The sequence below is a fragment of the Pelodiscus sinensis genome, chromosome 6 (genome assembly GCF_049634645.1).
Source record: "Pelodiscus sinensis isolate JC-2024 chromosome 6, ASM4963464v1, whole genome shotgun sequence".
NCBI lineage: Eukaryota > Metazoa > Chordata > Testudines > Trionychidae > Pelodiscus > Pelodiscus sinensis.
In genome coordinates, this window is record NC_134716.1 from 36,787,669 (window position 1) to 36,813,313 (window position 25,645).

General features: G+C 43.6%; 1 protein-coding gene across 8 annotated transcripts in view; it reads left to right on the forward strand.

Moving 5' to 3' along the window:
- Positions 1-25,645, forward strand: part of VPS13A (vacuolar protein sorting 13 homolog A) — a 296,260-nt gene that overhangs the window by 76,471 nt on the left and 194,144 nt on the right. For all 8 annotated transcript variants that reach the window (XR_012904695.1, XR_012904697.1, XR_012904696.1 and 5 more), the window contains 6 exons: positions 4,880-5,022; positions 6,454-6,655; positions 8,065-8,179; positions 12,774-12,910; positions 18,728-18,860; positions 21,142-21,259. Coding sequence is in view for 3 of the 8 variants with exons in the window: in XM_006122479.4 (XP_006122541.2) it covers positions 4,880-5,022; positions 6,454-6,655; positions 8,065-8,179; positions 12,774-12,910; positions 18,728-18,860; positions 21,142-21,259 (848 nt within the window). In the remaining 5 variants the exon portion in view is untranslated. The remainder of the gene's footprint in view (positions 1-4,879; positions 5,023-6,453; positions 6,656-8,064; positions 8,180-12,773; positions 12,911-18,727; positions 18,861-21,141; positions 21,260-25,645) is intronic.

Below are 25,645 nucleotides of genomic sequence, written 5' to 3' on the forward strand. Positions count from 1 at the left end.
TTGGTTACTTTTTCTGTTAATTTCCTCTGGGGCACCTGACATTAGCCACTGTTGAGAGACAGGATACCCATTCCTGAACAAGATCATACAGACACTGTTGAAGCTAATATTCTTGGCCTGGTACAATCTGGCCATTTCAAAATGGCGACTGCTTTAGTGAGATGGATGGATGATTTCTCCTGTCAATGAATAAAGAGTAGACATCCTTTCTCATATGTTTGGGAAGGTCTGCAGCATTTGAAACTGCAGAGAAATCTGAGAGTAAGGCCCTGAGAAAATCAGTATTTTTTTAAATTCATGGTTGTCCTGAGTAATGTACAGATTTTTGCAGACTGTGCACGGCCACCAAATGTCTTCCCCTGTCCACTGAACTGCTGCAGATTTTCCAACAGCAGGGAGGCAGAAACTGGCATCCACGCATGCTAGTTTTGTGCTTGCTGTGCCTCAGAACATGTGTGTGTGACAGCATCATAATATCAGAGCAGCAGTTTAGGTAGAGGACTAGGTGGCTGGTTATACCAAGCCAGTAGCCAATGTTGTTGCCTCTTGGAACATGCACTGTGAGCCCTAAGTGTGTGCACATGTCTGCTACTGTGCCTTGAATAAAAACAGACATTAAGTCCTCTTCTGAACTGTTGCTCTAACATAAGGCACACTAAGTACGAGATTGCTGTGCGAGAATGCCCAGTTCTTCCTTTCTGCTGTTGGAAAAGTCCAACACAATGATAACTTTGTGATTTTCATGAAGTCTATGAAGTTGGAGACGTAGCCTTAGTTATGCATTTTTTTCATCACCTCTTGGCAGTGGTGATGCACTATATCCAGGCATGAAACATTCAGCTCTGAAAGTCCAGCTCATACAAAATGCTGCACCGCATCTCTTCAGGGCACAGACTATTGTACCTGTTTTCTGCTGTCTGCCTTAGCTTCCTTTAGAATTTTGAATCAAGTTCAGTTTCTTTCTTTAGGCACAATGGACTTCTCAACAATAGAGGTAAAGTTCAGCTGTGTGGGAGACAGAACATCCTCTTGGGGTGGTCTGAAGTTGTGGAATTAACTCCCCCAGGAACTAAAGACAATCCAAATCTCAGCACTTTCCTCTCCAAAGACAAGGCACATTTTTTGACCTTGGTTTCTCTAATGTAAACATACAGCAATTGGTATATTTACAATCCCACACCAAAATTAGATACTCCGCTGTACGTTCTTCTTCCCCTAGGAAAGAGAGAGAGCAGATGTGACAGCTATGTAGTTACATAACTTACTGTGCCACTGGAAGGCATTCATATGCTATGGGGATGAATCCTGTATAAAAATCTATTTAAAATCAAACCTGGAATTTCCCCTGACTTGATCTCAAGGACCCCAGTCACCTTCCTTAGCCCCAGATTCAGTCATCATAGAAGTATCTCATGCACATCCCTATTCATTTCTGCATATGACCCTGCATATGCCATTCTATGGAAGACCTTCTGGAGACTGATAATACTCTTTTCAGCACCATGCTAATGGTGTTCTTGGGTACAGATGCCTTTACAAGTACACATTTAAAACCCAGCACCTGTGCAAAATTTGATGTCAAGGGACCTTTCACATAAGTTTGAGGATGGGATGAATGTCTATCAGAGGGATTGTGGGAGTCCCCTCCAGAAGAACATACAGATGGCACCTTACCAGAAGATCACATTGGTTGTTCATTTGTCCACCCCTGTGAATAGCAGCTGTTTTTGAGGAACTGTTGGGGAGAAGGGCAAGCATACTGCCACTACAGTCTGGCTACAGCACTGGAAACATCAGCTCCTCAGTTGGATGGGATAGAAATGCAGGCAAGGGATAAATTAGCTCTACTTATCAGCTCCAGCTTTCTTTAAGTGGCCAAGAATATCTATCTCACTCCATTCTTATTAACACCTGTATCCAAGAGAGCTGAAGGACATCAATTTTGTTTTGTTGTCCTTTATCAAACCCCTTGGTGTGATTTGCAGCATAGGAAAGAGTTAGAGACAAGAAGACAAGACCTCTCAACTCTTCCCCATCTGACATTGAGGGGACGTAAGTTTTTGCCTAAAGAGCCTATTTGTTTGCCTTAGATCTTGAGTGGCCACTTTTTTGTGGCTATTACATTCAGATCAAGAATATGTGGTTCTCTGGGGGGGATGACACATTTCCACTTCAGTTTTTTGGTTTGTTCACAGCCCTAAGATAATTCACTGTGAAGTTCCCTATGAGTATCCAGGATCTAATGGTACCTCCTCACCACCCTCCCTTTAGTATGAAGTAACCTTGTCTGTTCCTGCAGTGAATCACAAGTCTGTGGTAATGACTACCTCTCAGGTCTTGCTAGGTTTGCTCTCTCTGTATGGATAGTAATGGGTAGGAACCCCCATGTCCCTGGAGTATTCCCGGTAGTGGCCATCCTCAGACGGTTCATGTATCCTCTGAACAGTCTCACTGAAGTACCAGGTATGCTATTTCCGAAGGATCAGTACATACCAGCTTATAAGATTCAACTCAGGACCAGAACTTTGCTTAACTCCACTGCACTAAGGTGCATTTAAAGTAAAAATAAGAATGTTTATCCTTAATGCCTAGAGATTCAGGAGATAGTGAGTTAAGGATATAGGAAATAATCATAACACATTTGCCTGGATATCTGAGACATGACCTGTATAGCCCTTGGAAGCCCAGACTCCATGTTAAGGAATATGATGTACTGTCAAGACTTTTCTCTTGGCCTGCAGCTTGATGCAGTGTAGATGCTTACAGACAATGTCAGGGTTACATACTAGACCTACACGCATGGAGGCTTATGTTGTCTTTTCATTAGAGGCAAGACAATTTTGAAGGTGATACTTCAAGAACCAAAACCACTTAGTGGCTCTTCACCTTGGTGGGGAAGAAAATGTGAAGGCAGGATCACTTAGCAGATGCTCTCAAGATCAACACAAGTATTCAGTGAAACCAGTACTCCATGTCGTCAATGGGTTCACCAGGTAAAAGATCTCTGTGAACAAAACATCAGATGCCAGCCATACTGAATGAGAGCACCACAGTCAAAAGCTCTATCTGATATGGGTCTTCTGGCCTGGAGACTATTCCTTTACATCTTCCAGTCCTCCTATTGCCCAGCGTCATAAAGAAGATAATGGTGGACATCACATACTAATAGCCCCAACTTGGCATGTCAACAGTGATATCTAGATTTTGTGTACTTGGCCAGGGATCTACCATATTTGCTGCCCTTTTCTACTGACCTGTGTCAATAATAAGGGGAGGATTCTGCATTCCAACCCAAAGACACTTCACTTGGCATTGTGGAGGAGGAACCTCCTAACTAATGTGGTCATTTTATGCTCTGAGTTTGAGACACTTTTGTAATCCATAAAGAGCTTCACTTTGCAATTATAGACAGTCTCAGGGCTTAGCTGTAGCCTTTCTTATAGTCCATAGAACAACAGTTATCTGTTCACATTATGTTATGGACAAACACATATTTTCTTTCCTTGCAGTCTCCAGATTCCTTAAGGACATGGTAAACCCCCCCATTAGGGAGCTTCTATTTTTATGGAACCTAAAAGTTGACCTAACAAAGCCCATGGATTCTCTTTATGAGCCTCTGGCAGAAGCCTTTCTTGAAAATATATCTTGATCAAAACTGCCTTCCTTGTTGTAGGATCTATGTTCTGATAGCTTCTCTATCTTATGTTCTAGTGGGAGGGAAAAAAGGCAGTCACATTGAGACCTCATCCCAGCTTTATGATTATTGGTCTTAGATTTCCCCCTATTTCAGTGTATTTTCATGCTTGTTTTTCTCCAGATCCCTTTTCCATATCCTAGATGTTAAGTGGGAATTCTGTTCTTGTCTGGAAAATATCAAGCATTTAGAAAATGTGTTTTTGTAGCATATGGTCAGATGCCAAGACAGGGGTGGCTAACCCGTTACAGACAAAGAGCCAAAATAGTGGTGGATACAATGCAAAGAGCCGAGGGAGAAAAGTTGTTGAGCCACCGCCCTTTTAAGAGCAGAGCAGGCATTGCCCTTTGAAGATGGCAATTTTGATCTCAGCACGGGATGCCACAACTCTGTCTCTGTCTCAGAAACACGCTGCCCCGCGAGGTGCAGGTGCAGGAGCTGCAATATTTTCTTTGAAGAATCGCACGTGGCTCTCTAGTCACAGGTTGGCCACCCCTATGCCGAGAGAACCCATCACCAAACAGATTTTCTTATGGATTAGGAACTTTATAGAACGTAGTTACATTTTAATTAGGAGACTAGTAACTTATGGTTTAAAGATCCATTCGAGGAGAATCACTGGCATATCTTAGCAGGTTTTCCTAGTGGAGATAAGCAGAGCAACTTGCAGTTCTGTGCACACTTTCACAAGATGTTAATTTTTAGATTTAGCATCTTACTCTCATGCCTGACCGGGGAGAGCAGCTATGTTACAGCTAACAACTTATATGTTCATCAAAACTCCTAGTTCGTTGTTCTTCTTTTGGACCACTGTTTGGCAATGCTCTCACAAATGGAATGTACAGGGACCTTTGAAGAAATAGGAGATACTTACTAGTAACTTTTCTTCGAGTTGCTCCTGTAAATTCATACAGTTTATCTCTCTTCACTTCTGCATTGCAGTTTTGTCTACTCTGAAGTTAGTGCAAAGAGAAGTTGAGTGGTTGGGGTGGCATGTGTATTCTTCAGAGTGAGGCAATGACATCACCGTCATGTGAGCTTTCTTGTGAAACCCCAATGGGCATGACTTTTCCGGTAGTAGTACTACTCAGTGCCAGGAGCGCAAGGGTGACTACATCAAGGTGATTTTCAAACTACAACAGTTACTGTTAAATAATCTCTTTATTTTTTATCCTATTTACATAGTATGAAGCCATGAAACTTTCTGTAAAGCTGTTAAGCATGTCCATATCAATAAGGGAAAACAAGGAGAAACCGGAGTTGATTAAATTTGCAGTAATTGACTTGAGCACATTGTTAACGCAGCGACCAGGTGCAAAAGCAATAAGGTAAGCCTTTTCCATCAAACTATTTTATTCCTCAGAAAATGACCAAGATATTAATAAAGATGCCCCTCTTAAGACTTTTCCTTTTATTCATTGATACAAATAAGTGAAGTATAACATACCAGTCACTGTTAGTTAGCAGGTGCCCTTTGAAGTAGGAATAAGATCCTCCAGAAAAGGGCGCTTTTTCCGGAGGATCGGGGCCAGTGTAGACGCTCTTTTCCGGCTTTTCTAAAAGCCGGAAAAAAGCTGCGGACATTTTTATTTAAATGCCGCAGGGGATATTTAAATCCCCCACGCATTTCCCTATTGCGATCTCAAAAATTACCATGCCCCTTCCGGAAAAGGGGCCAGTGTAGACGTAGCCCCCGTGTGCTACGATTCTGCCACGGCCAGGCATATATTGGTTTATAGGCTTTGGTTCATCCCAGTGCTTTTTTTGTGATGGTTCACACTGATCATCTTTTTTTTGGGAGCACTCGCTGCTTTTCTCCAGCATAGCCCCCAGCCGACCCTGGACACACTCGAGCCGCGCTGGATGGAAGCCCGCTCAGGACATGTGGCAATTAAAGGGGCTGCTATCACTTTTATTTCTTCGACAAAACCATTGGCAACCCTAGTACTGGCACTTTTTTTTTTAAACAACAAAAGCACTAGTTCACACTATTAGTTATGCCTAAGGATCCTGCAAGGCCTACACAAGTAAAATGACCTGAAAGATCTGGGAATTGGTAACTGAAGGACTAGCATTCTAATCTAAATTTTTTCTTCTCCATTTCAGAAAAGACTATCAGAATGCTCACAAGGAGCATTGAAAACAAGAAAAGGGGCATTTGCTATATACTGTAGCAGTGTAGAATACTTCTGTTTTTATGAGGGGAATTCTCCAACAGGGAAATATTTAAAAGGTGGGGAGTGTTTTAGAAAATGAGGGCTTTGCTACACAACCAGTTCTCAGAAAACACACACACACACACACACACACACACACACACACACACACACACACACACACACACACACACACACACACACACACACACACAGCTTGCTGAGAACCGAATGTGTATTAGATGAGTGTGTGTGTGTATAAAATATAATAGAGAATATCAGCATCACAGTCAGTCCTGCTAGGGACTAACTGTTGTTGTTGACCCCACTGATTCATTGGTAGTACTTTCATCTGGTCCTTTTTTACATGGAAGTAGGTTAAATGCTCTTCAGCAGAGTTAGATAGTCCTTTGTGAGCTAGTACTGGGTAGATTCGCTCCATAGCTTGTTGTGAATTAAATGCTCATTAAGGTAATTCCTTAGACTTGTTTTGATGGAGGGAGGAGGGTGTTTATTCCTTTAAACTGGTATACATTACTTGTAGCTAATAAGACATCTGCTGTTTATTTAATGTTCCATTTCTATACTATTTTAACTTCACAGATTTGAAACAAAAATAAGCATGTTTGAAGTTACAGGCATGTCTCAAGCAAAATACATACCTTGTTTACTATCTTCTCGAACAATCCATTCGGAAAACAATACATCACTCTTGAGCATAATGTTTGAAACCAATCCTTTAGATGAGAAAGCCGATCAGAAACTCAGAATAGAATCACAGCCATTGGAAATAATATATGATGCTGTAAGTAAAAAATAAGTTAATGAAGGATTAGTCTGCTAAAAATATGATGTACCGTATATACTCGAGTATAAGTCGACCCGAATATAAGCCGAGGCACCTAATTTTACCACAAAAAACTGGGAAAAAGTATTGACTCGAGTATAAGCCTAGGGTAGGAAATGAGGCAGCTACTGGTAAATGTAAAAAATGAAGATAGATACCAATAAAATTACATGAATATTTATTTCAAAGAAAAACAATAACCTAGCTCTGTAAGGGGAAAAGGGGGTCAACAAAAACAATATGATTCTGCAGGCACAGCCACAGCTCAGCCCCCACAGCCCCCACGTTCCGGCCCCCTCGCCTGCCAACGAGCCCCCTCTAAACGAGCCGGGGGGGGGGGGGGGGGGGGCTGTGAGAGACCAGAGCCGGGCATCGATGGGCCAATGAGCCGCGGGGGGGGGGGGGGGGGGGGGGGGCTGTGCGAGACCCGGGCCAGGCGTCGATGGGCCAATGAGCCAGCGGGAGGGGGGGGGGGGGAGAAGAGAGAGGGAAAGAGGCTCCGCGCAGGGGCGGGGGCAGATCCAGGCTCCCTGCCCGCCCGCCCTCGGTTCGGGACCCACCGGAGCCTCCCGGGCAGTGGCGCTGGCCCTGGGCGCAGCAGAGCTCCCGCCACCTGGCGGCGCCGCGGGCTGGTTACCGCCGCTCCCTGGGCCCGGCAGCTGCATTGATGCGCACCTGGCATGGGGCCTCCCTGTAGCCGGGAGGCCGGGGCCGCCGCTGCCGCCGGGGGCTTTGCGGTTGTTCCCAGCGCCCTGGGCCGTCTGCTGCTGCTGCTGCTTGAGGGACATGGCGAAGGGGCCGGGGCCTGCTGCACTCGCTCGCTGCGCAGGAGCCGCCGCCTCGGCCGGTTGCTCCCAAACAGTGTGAGCCGAGCCGGGCTGGGTAGGGGAGGGAGGGGGAGCGCGCGGGCAGCGGGGCGCGGAGGGATCCGGCAGGGGGAGGGGAGGGGCGCTGCGTACCTGCCCGCCCAGCCCTGCCCGCTGCCTGACAGCGCCCCGCCGGGGGGCCGCGCCCCGCCCCGCGGCCCCGGCAGCCCGTCGGAAGGGTCTGAGCGGGGAAGCGGTAGGTGAAGGGGCGGCCGGGGAGCGAGGGGACAGGGGGGCTGAGAGGGTCAAGAGGGCAGGGGCCGGAAGGGCCAGGAGGGCAGGGGCAGGGGCTGGGGGGCCGGAGCTCCGGGCTCACGCATCTAGACCCGGCTGGCGGCAGAGACGCGCTGAGCCCGCCCGCGAGCAGGAGGCTGACTCGAGTATAAGCCGAGGGGGGTCATTTTTCAGCACAAAAACTGTGCTGAAAAACTCGGCTTATACTCGAGTATATACGGTAAGCATATATATTGTTTTATGTTTATTATATCTTTGTTTTAACAGAGAACTGTGAATTGTTTAGTGGATTTCTTCAGGCCTCCGAAAGATGTACATTTAGAGCAACTGACCTCAGCAACTTTGTTGAAGCTTGAAGAATTTCGTGAGAAGACATCAACAGGTGAATGTTGATAGATGCTTTCAGTGATGCAGTTTCTGATAAATTTTGAACACTTTTTTTAGCTGAATTTGTATATATATTGTAAATATATCAACTATTGACTAATGTACTAATTGCAGAGAGACACAAATAGGAAATGTTTTCTTATATGTACTCGGATATTGTGGTAATGGGGCCATGTAAATACGTAGATAGTTTAATGAGTTCAATAAACACATCACAAAAGATGAAATTTAAATAGAGCAAAATGTCCATATAATATGGGTAATACTGTTAATCACTGGTTTCTGGCACTTTTAGGTATGTTTAAAAGTTATGTAACGTTATATAATTTAATACATAAAAATTTTTTGTTTGGAAACAGTTGTGTTAGGAAAGAATAGTTAGTTGAAGGACTGTGTGCTGAAGAGTTGTTACAGGGGACAATAAAAACCTTGTATGACATTGAAGCAGACTTCATCCTTATAGGATTATCTTTTGCATATTGCAAAGTCTGAGGCACTTGCTGGAGCCTGATGCTATGATAGTGTTAAATTCTGTAAGTATAACATGGATAATACTTTCATTTTCCAAAGCAGACCAAAGAAAAGGCTGAACATCAGTTCTGTGAGTAACCAGATGGAGACTTACGGGGCATTTGAACATGAGAAAATACTTCTGTTAGTTTCCATCGTATGTGGTGAACATTTGATAGTATAATACATCAGCTTGCAAAGTCCATTGTACTGTAACTCCCTTCTGACAAGAAAAATTACAGAGGGCACTGAGGTCATATAGTTACTCAGAATTGTTAGTATTTTAAATAAAAACATTACAAGGTTGTATCTATGAAATGCAGCCACTAAATGTTTTAATTCACAAGATAATCTTTATATCTAGTTAGGGATGTGAAGTAGCAATTAATTAAGTGATTAAAGGGACAGAGGAGGGGGTAATCTAGTAGTTGATAGTGCTTTTCAACTACTCCTTCTCATCCCAGCAAAGGTGGGAGGAGACTTCAAAGGGCAGCACCGTGCAGCTGAGCCCAGCTGAGCTGTGAGGCGCTGTCCCTTTGAAACGCCGTCTCGGTGTTTCAAAGGGGCAGTGCCACCTGGAGCCTGGGAGAGTCCCCAGCTGACCCTGGGTTCTGTGAAAATGCCACGCAGAACCTGCAGTCAGCTGGGGAGCCCCCCACTGACCCTGGGCTCCATGAGTGTGCTTCTGCTTTGAAATGCACAGGAGTTTACATTTCAAAGCTGGCACACCCACATGTAGCCCGGAGTCAGCGGGACATCCCGCTGGCCTTGGGCTGCACACTGTGTTCCACATTCCTAATTTGAAATGTTCAAGAGCCCAGGGGGCTCTTGTATATTTCGAAGGAGGAATGTGGAAGTGCCTGTCAACTAGTAAATTAACCGCAATTTACTAGTAAATTTACTACCCGACTAGTAAATTAACCGCAGTTTAACATCCTTAAGTCACATTTCCATTTAAGGGATTTCTAATCTGTGCCTCTGTTTCCTGATACTTTTCAGAGGAATAGTCAGAAACTGTAGCTTCAAGCTTTTCATGGCTGATAATAAAGGTTTATAAGTAGTGCTTTAGCAAGGCATTTTCATCCAAAAAGTCATCTAGTGGGGGGAAAAAAGCTTAAAAACTGCCATGGTTCACACAAGTCTACCACAAAGAGTTTTTTGATCCAGCTTTCAATTTTCTCAGTGAGAGAAAAGATGAAGTGTGTCACATTTTAAGTGAGGTATTTAACACATTTAAGCATTCAAAAATGTCCATCAGGTAAGCTATCAGAGCGAGCCTCTTGTATCTGCAAACTTTTCAGCCATCTCATAAAACAATACTCCAAACAGATATACACTTCCTTAACGATTCTTGTTTAAGTTAATTGTGTGAACAGCTTTAATAAGAACTTGTTTGAGCAGATGGAATTTTTTTTCAACTAGAGCTTGTATGTATATAATACGGAGAGTCCAAACTGCTTGTGGTGCAGCAGACTTCACTCGTTACGAGTCCCCTGTTTCTTTAAGTCATTGCACGAGTGCTATCACTGCAGATTCCTACGCAGTGCTTCCATTCCAAGCCCAAATGTGAATCAAAAGCATCCATAAGTGTGAAGAGCCAGTTCCCTGTAGTTTGCTATGATAATAGCCTTCAGAACAGAAATTCCTCTTAGTTTTTTGTCATTCTGAAATTTAACATGTCAGCATCTGACAGTACCCACCACATCTGTCATTTCAACAGGTTGAATGAGAAAAGAGAGGACTTCACTAAATTTTGGTAATCATTCAGTCACATTTGCCGTAGTGGCAATGCACCTGGAAATAGTGTAATTAAGGATTGGAGTTGAATCAGTTGCTCTACCTTGCTCTGCCATAATTTGAAAGTACTGTCTTGGCACATGGCAGAACAAGTTTCACCAATACTGTGCTATTTCCCAGTTTTAGCTATCCACATCAAATGATGCCTTGGGGGCTTTCTCATTTGCTGTAGCTACCATTCCCAGTACTGTTTTTCTGGCCCTTTAACTTTCCAAGTTTTCATTGAAGGGAAAAAAGCAGTTCTATTTGAAGAGAACTGTGCCTTGTCTGCAAGTGCCACCGTATTTTAATCTATTTTAAGCTCTCTTTTACCAGAACTTTACCACACACATGTGCTGTGGCCATGATTTTTCCTGAAAGCAAGTCCATGTGAATCCATATTCCATATATTTTGGATCGTATTTGTGGTTTCTTGGCTTTTTTACTGCTGTTTCAAATCCCATTGTCAGCCCATCTTTTGCTACAAAAGCAGCCCATATGTGCCGGAACAGCAGCAGAGCTGGGGCCACAGCTGTCCGGGTGGCAGAAAGGCTGGCCACAGCAAGCCCAGCAGGGAAAGCCTGTCCAGGGCTGCAGCAACCCAGCTGGGGCAGGCCGGCAGCCCAGTTAGGGCTGAGTGCTCGTCCAGCAGCAGGGCTTGTGCTGCCACAATAACCTGTCTGGGACCAGGGCTGCTCAGCCATCTGCTGCCCAGGAGTGGGACTAGCTCTGCAGCGGAGTTGGGACTGTGCCAGCCTTTCTGGCAGCAGGGCCAGGGCAGCTGTCGCCTGCCTGGCAGTGTGGCTGAAGGAACCAGCAGCAGGGAGAGGCGGCAGGCTAAGAGGGTTGCTGGCAGAGGCCTCCCCTGGTCCGGCAAATTCTCTCATCTGGGGCCACGGAGGTCCAGAAGGTGTCAGACCAGAGAGGTCCCAACCTATACTTAGTAGAAGCTGTTTAACATCCTCCTTAGTTATTTAGGGATTGCAAAGGACTTCATCATTCTAATCCTATTTCATCCTGCTTCTTTACAAATATAGAAGATTTTAGTAAATGCTTTTTCCTCTTCTAAATTAACATTTTTACCATCTCCATTTAGTAATGGACCCATGCCATTGTTAGGAATTCTTTTGTCCCTAATATATGTTTAAAAAAAAAGATTCTTTTCCTTGTCCTCCAGCTCTGTCAGCATGGAATTTTTCTTGTTGTCTTCAGCTTCCGTTATCAATTTTCTCCACTTAATGCCTCTTGATGTTTATTGATGGCTGTCTACTTCCTCTTTTTCATTTCTTGTTTTCAACCTTCACTTTCTTGCTTAACCAGATTGATTAATGATCATAGCTAAATTAGTAGCTGAGGCTTACATTTCAAAAACTCATAAGGTAGTGTGTGTATATTACAAGTCTTGTTATTTTAAAAACAATATGATTTGTTTCTTTACTTTTTTTGTCTCAATTTGCTGAATTCTTGGGGCTAGCAGTAGTTGACTGACTTTCCCAGGTAATGGAGTCTTTTGTAAAAATGATTCAATAAAATTGTTTTTTCTGAGCAATGACTCAGAAATTATCAGACTAAGACATGGTAAAAATAGATGGGAAATAGAGAAAATACATTGAAGATTTAAACTTTAATTAAAAGCGACGAGGAGTCCTGTGGCACCTTATAGACTAACTGAAGTGTAGGAGCATAAGCTTTCGTGGGCAAAGACCCACTTCGTCAGATGCATGTGGGTCTTTGCCCACGAAAGCTTATGCTCCTACACTTCAGTTAGTCTATAAGGTGCCACAGGACTCCTCGTCGCTTTTGCAGATTCAGACTAACACGGCTACCCCTCTGATACTAAACTTTAATTAAAAGCAGATCTCATTGTCACATGATTTTTTTTGTTATAACTCAGTTCCAGTGTATTAAGCTTAGACTGTCACACAGTCCTCATGAACATGGTTATGTGATTTCTTAGAGAATATCTTATTTGTCACGGTTTATGCTATGTTCATTAGGGCTGGCATGATTGATTATTATTCATGGATACTTGGAACACTGAACTACGTTAATTATGAAATGTTTCTGAAAGTGGAACAGATAAAGAGAATTGAGACTATCAGAATAAACCAAATTACCAAACATTTGGGACTGTTGGCAAGTTTGATGTGGTTGAACAATTTAAGCTGTGTATTTTTGGTCTTTTTATTGTAATTAAATTCATCCTCCTGTTCATAAATCATCACCATAATTTATTTTAAATCTGTTTAAAGATATGGTTTAATGTTGGCTCCTTAACTGTCTCAATGTGATTATTTTCCTAGGATTATTATATATTATTGAAACACAGAAAGTTCTTGATCTAAAAATTAATTTAATGGCATCATACATCCTTGTTCCCCAAAATGGATTTTATGAGTCTAAGTCCAGTTTACTTCTTCTGGATCTTGGTAACCTACAGGTACAATTTCCACTCATTAAATGATTTATTGTTTGTGATAATTTGGTTTCTGTTTGTTCTAATAAATTAACCTAAATTCTGTTGCATGTAACTGGTTAATTTAAATGTTCCTCATTCATTTTAAACTGCTTTTGAGTCAAGGCTGGATTTCTTCTCTTTTGAACACTTCTCTAATCCACTTCAGAGTTACTAGCATAGATGACAAAAATGAGACCATTTCCTTTATGAATCTTTGAATGTCCCTAAAAGTAATAGATGAAAAGTGTTAACAATTTTTAATCCTGGCATCTCTAGTGCAGTATTGCAATACAAAGAAACCGAATCTCTTTACTTTGACACATGTGACTAAGATTCAACAGATTGAACCTCTGTAGTATGGCACTCTCTTGTCCAACAACATCCGTGATCAGCATAATTGAGCCAGATGTCCACTCTTCATGGGTGTGACCAACTTTCCCTCAGTCCAGTAAAGTTTGTTTACAGCCACCAGTCCTGCCTCTCTGGGTTCAATGCTGTTGTTTAGCTCCAATTTAACCCTCAGTGTCTTCTGAGATCCCAGGAAGCAATGGAAGTGTTGGTAATGCAGTTAGACAATATTGACCTCCCAATATTGTTTGTCCTTTTCCTCCCTCTCCTTGTCAATGCTATTTTCTTTGTTCATTATTCACTAAAATGATATGAATTGAACAGAGTGATCATTTGAGTATTGTACTTCAGAGTTTTTATCATCTAAATTTATAGATGTATAGATTATTTAAACTGAAGTGTAAGGAAAAAAGCAAGCAAAGATAAATTAAATGTATATAATATTCTATTAAAGTATTTGACACCCTACAAAACACAAAAAATATTATGGCTTCCACCAACTTGATAGACCTCTGATTGAGCTAACAAAATTTAAACTCGCATGTTTCCTTTCTTTATATGTTAGAAATTGATCTCTGTCTATCTGCATATTAGATTTGCTTGACATTTCCCATTGTGAGAATGTTTGCTATTGCTGTTTATCCAGTTTCCTCTCAGTCTTCTCTTTTTCAGACTAAATAAATCCAGTTCTTTTAATCTTCCCTCATACATCATGTTTTCTGGACCTTATAATCATTTCTGGACCTTCTTTCATGAAATATGGAGCCAAGAACTGCACACATTACTCCAATTGAGGCCTAATCAGTGCAGAGTAGAGCGGAAGAATTACTTCTCGTATCTTGCTTTACAACGCTGTTATTAATACATCCCAAAATAATATTTGCTTTTTTTGCAACAGTGTCACATGTTTTACTCATATTTATTTTGTAGTCCACTCTGACCTCTTGATCTCTTTCTGCAATACTCCTTGCTAGACAGTCATTTCCCATTTTACATGAGTGAAATTGATTGTTCCTAAGTGGAGTGCTTATCATTTATCCTTGTTGAATTTCATCTTATTTACTTCAGACCATGTCTCCCTTTTGTCTAGATAATTTTGAATTATAATCCTATCCTACAAAGCAGTTTCAACCCCTCCCAGTTTGATATCATCCACAAACTTTACAAGTGTACTCTCAATGACATTATCTATATTGTTGATGAAGACATCGAACAATCAATCCCAAAACTGATCCCTGTGGAACCCACTCATTATGCCTTTCTGCCATGACTGTGAACCACTCTCTCTGTTGTGCTCCCACCATACAGCAGCTCCATCTAGGTTGTATTTCCCTAGATTGTTAGTGGGAAGGTCGTGAGAGAGGCATATCAGATGCCTTCCCAAAGTTGAGTTATGCCACATCATCTGCTTTTCCCTTCCCCACAAGGCTACCAGGTTGATTTGATGTGACGTGTTTTTTACAAATTTGTGCTGTTTCTTATCACCTTATTGTTTTCTAGATGCTTGTGAATGGATTCCTTAATTATTTGCTCCATTATCTTTTCCGGTACAGAAGTTAAACTGACTGGTCTGTAATTGCTTGGTTTGTCCTTATTTATCCCTTATTTATAGATGGACACTGTCTTTGCCCTTTTCCAGTCTTCTGGAATCTCTTCCAGCTTCCATGAGTTCAAAGATAATAGCTAATGGTTCAGATATCTCCTCAGTATGCTCCTTGAGTATTCTAGGATGTCCTTGTGCCCTGAAGACCTCTAACTTGTCTAAATAATATTTAACTTGTTCTGTTCTTAGTTTAGCTTTTGAACCTATCCCATTTTCACTGGCATTCACTATGGTAGGCATCCCTTCACCACCAACCTTCTTGGTGAAAACGGTAACAAAAGTCATTAGCCACCTTTCACATTTCCACATTTTCTGTTAGAGGTTGAATCTCTGTAATCAGGATTTCCCCAGTCTGGCAATATCCATGGTCCAGCTTCGGTTGCTGACCCTCTGGGTACTCTGGGTCTGGAGCATTCACAGGGAATAGCCAGCAAGCTGGGACCAGGATTGTTGCCAGACCAGGAAAGAATCTCCCAGTGGTCTGAGCAGGGGAGCTCTGGAGGCTGTGCGCTTGTGTGGCCACTCAGAAGAGATTCAAGTGCTGCCCAGCTGATTAGCAGAGTTGCACAGTTCACACATGCCTTGGTGCATGTAAAAATTTATTTTGTACCTGGATGAAAAACGTTAAAGGGAACATTGCATTGCGCCCTGTGGGCTGGAGCATGGGAGCCGTCGTGGTCAGAGCAGGAGAGCTGTGGGGTTCCGAGGGCTGGTGGCCAGAGCAGGGGAGCCACAGTGACCTGGAGACCAGAGCAGGAGAGCCTTGGTGGCCAGGAGTGGAGGGGCTGGCAGTGGCCTCCGCTGGTCTGGCAAATTCCCTGGTTTAGGACCAATGAGGCCCTGAGGGTACCTGAGCAGGGAGGTTCAACCTGTATTGTTTTTCCCTCTTTGTTGAGTCTTTGGTCTTTCTCTTGATTCTGTTATATTTGTAGAATATTTTTTATCCCCCTTTATGTCCCTAGCTACTTTGATCTTGTTTTGTGCCTTGGCATTTCTAATTTTGCCCCTACATACATCTGTTACTTGTTTATATTCATCCTTTGTAATTTGACTTAGTTTCCACGTTTTGTGGAACTAATTTTTTATTTTGAAATCACTCAACATCATCTGGGTAAGCTATGGTGGTCTCTTGCCATATTTTCCTATCTTTCTAATGCAGTGGAAAAGTTTGCTCTTGTACCCTTGATAATGTTTTGTTAAAAACGGCTGTGTTCAATTGTTTTTCCTCTTAAACTTGCTTCCCATGGGATCTTACCCACCAACTCCAAGTTTGCTAAGGTCTGCCTTCTTGAAATCCATTGCCTTTATTTTGCTGTTCTCCCTCCTACCCATTCCTTAGAATCATGAACTCTTACCGTTTCATGATCACTTTCACCCATGCTCCCATTCGCTTTCAAATTCTCAACCAATTCCTCCCTATTTGTTAAAATCAAATCTAGAACAGCCTCCCCCCAGTAGCTTTCTCCACCTTCTGGGGAAAAAAAACCATTGTTTCTTATACATTCCAAGAACTTGGATAATCTGTGCCATGCTATTTTCTTTTCTCAACAGATAATCTGTAGAGTTGAAATTCCCTATAATCCCTGTGCTTTGCATGATTTTGTTGTTCAAAAAAAGCCTCATCCACCTCTTCTTCCGGGGTAGGTGGTCTGTAGTAGAGCCCTTAAAATGAGATCACCCTCTTTTTTTTTAACCCCTTTTATTCTTACTCAGTCTCAAAAAGTGTCTCCTATTTCCATCTCAACCTCAGTTCAAGTGTATACATTTTAAATATATAAGGCAACACCTTCTCCTTTTTTCTCTTCCTGTCCTTCCTGAACAAGCTCTATCTTTGTATACCAGTATTCCAGTCGTGTCTATTATCCCACCAAACGTCTGTGACACCAACCATGTCATAGTTGAGTTTATTTATTAGCATTATCAGTTCTTCTTGCTTATTCCCCATACTTCTTGTATTAGTAGAAAAGGAGGATACTGATGTGATTTCTCTCCCTAGTTCTGTCTTTTGTCTCCTATTATTAGAGCAGGGGGTGGGCAATAATTTTTGAGTGTGGACCAATTCAAAACATTTTTGAAATGGTCACAGGCCGCCCTGAACAGGGTGGGGTCTCGAATGGCAGGGGTGGAGCTTTTAAAAAGCAGGAGTTTAAAGAGCTTGCACTTCCCCTGCGGCTCCCGGGCATCACTTTAGCCAGACATGCGAGCTGCAAGCCCTTTCAGTTCCTGATATTGAAAGGGCTTGCTGCTCCTGGCCTCACTGCTAGTTCATTGCCTGGGAGCCAGGGGCATGCGAGCCCTTTCAACTGCTTCTGTTTAAAGGGCTTATGCTTTCCCTGAGGCTGTTGCCTGCTAACAACAGGGAAGGCCTGAGTCCTTTTAAATAGAAGCAGTTAAAAGGGCTTGTGCGTGGCTCCCAGGGAATGTGCTAACAGTGGGCAAACCCTTTTAACTGCTAGTGCATTGCCTGGGAACCAGAGCCCTTTCATCTGCTTCTATTTAAAGGGCTCATGCCTTCCCCAGCTGCCAAGGCTCTGTGTGTGGAGGGGTTGTGCCTCGTGGGCTAGATCTGGCTTGCAGGGGAAGGAAGCAGCTCCGTGCGCTGCTGTTCCCTCTATCTCTAGGAGAACAGCAGCACAGGAAACCACTCACTTGGAGGCTTTCCTTGTTGCTCTCATTGACTAGAATTATGGCCAGTGGATGGCAGTGTCTGAGAGCAGCCGGAGGCATGGAGCCAAGTAAGTATCCCCCTTCCCCTCATGCCCAGATGCTGTACTCTCATCCCCCTCAAATACCTCTTTCCATGGAGATCCCCAGTCCACTCCTGTACACTTCTCCCTCCCTCACCGGTCACCTTCATCTTCAACACCCACCCTCAGCCCCCTTCTGCACCTCACCTTTCACTCAGAACCCTCACCCTCAGCCCACTCCTGTGCCTTACCTCCCAGCCAGACGGTGCACCCCAAACCCGTCTTGCATTCCTTTTGTCATGGGTGTTTGGCTGGTGGTCCATGGAAAAGTCTGTGTTGAGCAGGGTGGGCTGTGGAACAAAACATTTGAAAACCACTGATCTAGGATGGAACTTCATAATTGCATTTTTTTTTAAAGATTGTTTAACTCATCTCAGAAACATATCTTACAAATATAAGTTTCTGAAGGTAGATGATGACTAGAAGCCTGGGAGAATTTTTTTATGGGATTAAAAAGACGAGGACTTGTCTAAATTAGTAGATGAGTAAAGGGGATAGCATGAATATACAGAATGGTACTGAGGACATTTAGACACTTTTATGTTTACCGTTTTTCATAATAGAAGACCAGTGTGATGGCTTATAAGATTGAAGTGCAAGAAATTTAAAACTGATTAAAAGGAAATACATTTCCATGTATATTGGAAAGTATGTAATTCTGCTACAAATTACATTAGAAAGTGAGAGTTTAAATTGGCAGGATAAAAAAGATTAGACTGTTGCATGGTAAACTATTACAGCTTATTTTGTTATTGTTACTATAAGGAATATGATTCCTCATGCGCCTGGATAGAAGTCACTCAATAACTAATAGGAGTTTAAGAACCAATTTCTCCTATGAGCAGTTTATTTCATAGTAGTTCATTATGGGGCTTCTTGCAAAGTATTTAATTCTGGCTTCTACTGGAGACAGGATTTTCCATTAAATAAATTACTGGTCTGATCTGGTATATTAGTCCTAAGGATCCTGTGTTGTTGTTTTTTTAATTATTTGATATTTGACATCTAATCATGCTAGATGTTGAATATTTATGTAACCAGTGCTTTGAAGGCCTTTTAAATTGATTTTAATTGTTTTATTTTTTGTGATTTATTTTTAAGATGACGAGTAAAAGTCGTTCTGATGTGTCAGAACTCAAAGTAGGTCAAACCACCATTGAAGATATCATGTCAAAAGCTTATGATAGCTTTGATATTCAACTCAGCAGTATACAGCTACTTTACTGCAAACATCGTAAGTATTCACAAAATAAATTGCTTTTTGTTCTGCCAACTGAACAAAAAAATTTGCTAACCGATGTGCCAATTTTTAACCAATCATTGAGTTTACACTAAATTTTGTTCTTCACTTCCGCAGATTAGCACATGCTGGGGCATGATCGTCTTTAGGATAGATACTTTTAAAACTGCAAATTGAGGCCCACACATTTATACACAGTGAATTTCCCTAGCCCTTAAGTAAGCCTATCAGCCAAGCTTTGCAATCTTGGTGCTCATCTGTGTGACGCAGGTTGCCATAAGGCAATTACGTCCAGGGCTGGCTCTAGGTTTTTTGCCGCCTCAAGCAAAAAATCCCCCCCCCCTTTTTGTCCGGGGAGGGTGCGCGTGCAAATGCAGCTTGTGTGGCTTCCTGGGGGGTGGGGTGCGCGCTTCAGGGGGAGCCCAAACCCTGGGGCATTTTCATCTCCTAGGAGATCACCAGGAACTCACCACGTGAGGAGGGCAGGTTTATCCACAGAAAGTCAGGTAAAGACTTCCAAAGCATGCAGCTGTTCACATCACCTAGTGCTGGATTCCCGATCCCACTCCTCACTCTGCAAAGGGATTTTATTATTAGAAGCCTTATATAATCACTCAGACTCCAGCACCAACACATAAGCTGTCCAACTCTTATGAAGAGGGCTGGTGGGGGGGACAGTCGGGCAAGGGGGGATTCACAGGCAGGGGAGTTTTGGGGGAGGGGAAGTTGCGGGAAGGGCACACGGGAGGGAGGTGGCCGGCCAGGGGGAGGAGGGGCACTCACGAAGGTGAAGAGGCTGTCCCCAGGCTCAGCCTCACCACCTGCAGCCACCCTCCAGGAAGCACCCAAGCAGGAGCCGCGCCTCGGGGTTGCCCTTCAGGCTCCAAGTAGCTGGGTCCGAGGTTCCTAGCTCGAGGCGGCCTCCGGGGGGCTCCCCGCTTGCGGGATGGAGCCCCGCCGTGGCTGAGCCCCAGTGCCCGCCGAGCCCCTGAACTCCGCTCCAGTGAGCTGGCTGCCTGGAGCAGCCACCATAGCTGAGGCCTGCCCCGCTGTCTTCAGCATCACCAGCTGCAGCTGCCCTGCACAGGGGCCAGGCGCCCCACCCCGCCTTCCCAGTGCCCCGCCCTGCCCTCCCAGCACCCTGGGGCCAGGCGCAGGCTCTGAGCAGCCTGGCGCGGGGCTCCAGCTCGGGGCGGCTTCCACAGGGCTCCTTGCCTGCTCCTCCTTAGGCCGGAATGCTGCCCCTGGCAATGTGCCACCCCAAGCACCTGCTTGTTTTGCTGGTGCCTAGAGCCAGCCCTGATTACATCCCTGTCTGCACTACAGCCTTCCTTTTACGGCCGTAAATACTGAAATACGCAGACGTCATAATTCCATCTCATCTGGGAGCTGAAGCCTGGGTGGCTTTGATTCATGGGGTCAGAAGTGGGGGGGGCAGCTTTGAATCCAGCTGGGTGAGAAGCCCAGTAAGCCCCTTACCTCTCCCTGGATGAGAGGGGACAGCTCAAAAAGCTAGGGGGCCTAAACACTGCTCCCCCAGTTGTAAGAAGCTCTGAGCAACTCCCAAACTCCACTTTTGGTGGGGAACGGGAAGCCAGAGGATGTTGCAGGGGGAGGGGGAACAGCATCCTGAGAGGCAGTCAGGCTCCTGAGAGGAAGCTGCCAACACTAGAGATGTTAATGGGTAACTGGATAAACGATTGCCCAGTAACATCACCCTTAATGGTGACTGGCAGCCTGCACCCCGGGGGGGGGGGGAAGGGACAGAATGGGAGCCACGGCCTCAGCAGCAGCCCCCCTCAGGGCTGGGAGCATCTAGCCTGATCACGGTGGCTTCCACGCATTTAACCATTAAAAGGGGATTTTACATCCCTAGCCAACACAGCTGAGCAACCAGGCTCCCCAACCTGCCCTTTTTAGGTTGGTGGAGGCACTCATGGTGAGGACATAACACCAGCTTAGGCTGGGTAGTGTGGACATGCACTTCTGCAGTAATTACTGTGGTAGAGGTAAGCCAACCTAATATAGATAGACTTCAGTTTCAAGTGTAAATATACACTTCTTTTTTGCATTCTTAAAAATACATAGACATTTGAGGCCTAAAGGTCTCAAGATCACTTAGCCTGGTCTGGTGCATAATATATAGACCATAGAATTTCACTTGTGATTTTGGCATCTTCACCTTTCCCAACTCCAAAACACGCTTTGTCATTGTATTCAACTTGGAAAAATCTGTTGTGCTATAAAATAAATACAACTGTTTTCCTTTCTCTAGAAGAAAATTGGAAGGAGGCTCGTAAGCTAAAATATTCATCACACCATATCTTACAGCCTTTGGATGTGAAAGTGGAATTTAGCAGGGCAATGGTTGTCACTGATGCAAGAATGCCCAAGTACGTTTTTCTTTCTGTTTTGTAAATGTTTACAGCTGATATCTCTTTATTGGAAAAGTCTTGCTAAGGACCTAATAAATTACAGGCTAAAGAAAGTGTAGTTTAATCTTTATCATGTTTTTCAATCTAATTTTATTTATTGCTTATTAATTGTATTATCATGTATATGGCCCAGGATATCACTATGTGAAGCATTGAACAAAAAGGATTGTCCCTGTCTCTAAGGGTATGTCTACACTACCCCGCTAGTTCGAACTAGCGGGGGTAATGTAGTCGTCCGCAATTGCAAATGAAGCCCAGGATTTGAATTTCCCGGGCTTCATTTGCATGAAGCCGGCCGGCGCCATTTTTAAATGCCGGCTAGTTCGAACCCCGTGCCGCGTGGCTACACACAGCACGGAGTAGCTAGTGGAATGAGGAGTACAGCTAGTTCGGATTAGGAAGCCTAATCTGAACTAGCTACTCCGTGCTGCGTGTAGCCACGCGGCACGGGGTTCGAACTAGCCGGCATTTAAAAATGGCGCCGGCCGGCTTCATGCAAATGAAGCCCGGGAAATTCAAATCCCGGGCTTCATTTGCAATTGCGGATGACTACATTACCCCCGCTAGTTCGAACTAGCGGGGTAGTGTAGACATACCCTAAGAGCTTATAACCTTATTCTAATTCAAGAGATATTGGGTAGATAAGATGGATTGAGTAGTGAGATGATATTGATCAGAATGGTGCATTTTGGGTTCAGTGAACTAGAAGACTAATTGTCAAGTTTTTTGTGGGTGACTTGGCAAAATAGAATTTGAAGGAGAAAAATAAGTTAGTCTTGTGCATGTTTAAGGGAAACTCATTGAAGTGTGAGGTGTAGCATAGAAGAAGGCATGTAGCCGTGTGTTAGAAAATGTGATAAGGGGGCAATGGAGGCTGGCAAAGCCAGCGCTGTGTGTTGGCCTTTTAATGCAGAATAATAGATAATAGTAGGGTGAAGAGCCATGAAGTAGCTTGAAAGTGAAAACAGTTCTCTGATGATAAAAGAAAATGGAGACTGCGGAGGGATGCAAAGAGCGGATGTGATCAAAGTAATAGGCTATGAATATACTTTTAGCAGTATTCTGGATGTATCCTATTGGCGCAAGATTTTATTATCAAGACCAGAGAAAAGATAGCCAGGGAATAAAAGGGAGGAAGTGTTTCTTTATGTATTACAAATGCTTATGCTTGGAGTGAGGTTGAGCTGGACATAGGAGACAGATTTGTTGAGAATATCTGGGTAAAGATAAAAGGGGTAAAAAAATTAAGGTGATATCATTTTAGGGGGGCTACTGCAAATCACCTAGCCAGGTAGAAGAGGTGGATGAGGCTTTTTTTTAACAACTAATAAAATCATCGAAAGCACAGGATTTGGTGGTGATTGGGGACTTCAACTATCCAGACATCTGTTGGGAAAGTAAGACAGCAGGGCATAAGTTATCCAAAAAGTTCTTGGACTGTATTGGGGAAAGTTACAGAGGGGAGGCTGTTCTAGATTTGATTTTAGCAAATAGGAAGAACTGGTTTCGAATTTGAAAGTGGAAACCAGCTTGAGTTAAAGTGATCTTGAAATGATGGGAGTTCATGATTGTAAAAAATGGTAGGAGGGAGAACAGCAAAGTAAGGACAATGGATTTCAAAAAAGCAGACTTGAACAAATTCAGGGAGTTGGTAGGTAAAGTCCCATGGGATGTGGGACTAAGGAAAAACAATTGAAGACAGTTGACAGTTTTTCAAAGAGACATTATTTAGGGTGCAAGAACAAACTATTCCACTGTGTAGAAAAAATGGGAAGTATGATAAGAGACTGCTCTAGCTTAAAAAGGAAATCATGAAGGATCAAAAAAATTCTACAAAAAGTAGAAACTAGGTCACATTTCAAAGGATGAATATTAACAAGTAACATAGTGTGGCAAAGATCTGGCTGTATCTGTGGGTCCTGCGCTTCTGGTGGTTAGTGTTCAGCCACAAAGGCTCACTGTCCCACCACACGACCTCTTTTTACTAGAGGCAGCGTTCACAGCCTACTAAACCATGTCACAGGCTAGTCCATAATATGCAGGTGAAACCCCTCTATAGTCTTGGTCTCCCTATCCTGAGCCTGCCCACTACTCTGGGTTCCGGCCCAGGGACCTAAGGCAGCGGCAATGGATGGCATACTCCCTGTTTGGCAACTACTTCCCTGGGCCACTTCCCCAACAATTCCTCCCGGTACCTTTCCTCTGGTACCTGTTCCTCCAACACACTCTTATCTTGCAGCTCCCAGATCTCACCCAAACTCTTCTCACTCACAGCACTTTGGCTCTTTTCTTCCTTCTCATGCACCTCTCAACTGACAAAAGAGGAGTCCTTTTGCTTTCTTTTACCCATCTCAACTGGTTCTTGATTGGCCATTGGTTCTTGATTGGTCTGATTTGCCTGACTCCCTTGGCTCTGGAAGGCTTCTAATTAACTTCAAGTGTTCCAACTGACCTGATTGTCCAGACTGCTTCTGGAAAGTTCCTGCCAGTTCTAGGCCAGCCCCTGCCAGTTTACCCAAGGAACATAAACCTACTTAATCTAGGGCTCATATACTTTCCTTATACCACTCTTTTATATCCTTCTGACCTACCCTGTTACAATAGATCTGTAGGAGCAAAATTAGAAAAGCCAAGGCAAAAAATGAGCTCAAACTAGCTAAAGACATAAAGGGTAACAAGAAAATGTTCTATAAATATATTAAAAACAAGAGGAAGACCAAGGTCAGGGTAGACCCATTCCTCAATGAAGTGGGAAAAACAGTTACAGAAGATGTGGAAATGGCAGAAGTGCTTAATGAGTTCTTTGTTTCAGTTTTCACTAAGGATGTTAAGTAACGGTTAATTGACTGGTTGAGTAATCGATGGAATTTCCATCGACTGCTCAACTAGTCGATAGGCACTTCTGCATTCCTCCTTTGAAACGTACAAGGGCCCCTGCTGGGGCTCTTACACGTTTCAAAGGAGGGATGCAGAACTCTGCATGTAGTCCAGGGCCAGTGAGAAATCGCACTGACTCCAGGCTGCACGCGGATGCCAGCTTTTAAATTTACAAGAGTGGCTCTTGTGCATTTCAAAGCAGCAGAACAACATGGAGCCCAGGTTCAGCGGGGAACCTCCCAGCTGATCCCAGGCTCCATGTGGCACTTCAGCGGAACTTGGGATCAACTGGGGACTCCCCAGCTGACTGCAGGTTCTGCACGGTATTTCCCCAGAACCCAGGGTCAGCTGGGAGTGCTGCAGAAAGGGATCTAGGAGTCATAGTGAACCACAAACTAAATATGAGTCAACAGTTTGACACTGTTGCTAAAAAAAAGCAAATCTTATTCTGGGATATATTAGCAGGAGTGGTTGTAGCAAGATGGGAGAAGTAATTCTTCCACTCTATTCCGCATTGATTAGGCCTCAATTGGAGTATTTTGTCCAATTATGAGCTCTAAATTAGTTGTCACTACTTGAGAGAGATCTTGGAGTCAGCATGGATATTTCTCTGAAAATACCCACTCAATATGCAGCTGAAGCCAAAAAGCAAACTGAATGTTGGGAATCATTAAGAAAGGGATACACAATAAAACTATATTGCCTCTGTTCAAATTCATTATATCCACATCTTGAATTCTGACTGCAGATATGGTTGCTTCATCTGAAAAAAGATATACTGGAATAGGAAGAAAGGGGAAACAAAAATAATGAGGGGTGTGGAACAGCTGCTTTATGAGGAAAGATTAATAAGACTAGGACTTCTCAGCTTAGAAAAGAGACCACCCAAGGGGGGATATAATAAGAGAGAGAGAAAATAAGGAAAAGTTATGGCAGCCCAGCATGGGGCACCCGGTGGGGCTGGAGCAGCCCTCTGCTGCAGCAGACCGTGGATGAGAGTACTGCTCACGGGGAACAGATTAACCAAACAGAACAATTAAAAGAAGTATTTCTTCACACAATACACACACAGTACTTAAACATGTGGACCTCCTTGTGAGAGGATGTTGTGAAGGGTTTTAAAAAATCTAGATAAATTCATGGAGGATATTAGCCAGGATGAGTAGGGATGGTGATTCTAGCCTCTGTTTGTCAGGGCTGGGGATAGTCAGCAGGGGATGCTTACATTTTCTGTTCATTCCCTCTGAGGTACATGGCATTGTCTACTGTTGGCAGACAGGATACAGGCCTAGATGGACCTTAGGTTTCACCCAGTATGGCTATTTTTATGTTCAGAATCAGCTGCTTTCAGGCTTACCTAAAAGGAGGCCCTTGCTACTGTTTTTCCCTCCTCAATCAATGAGAACTCTTGTCTTGCATCCTGAGGGAGTAAGTCCTTAAATTTTTGCATTGATTTCTACACATTAA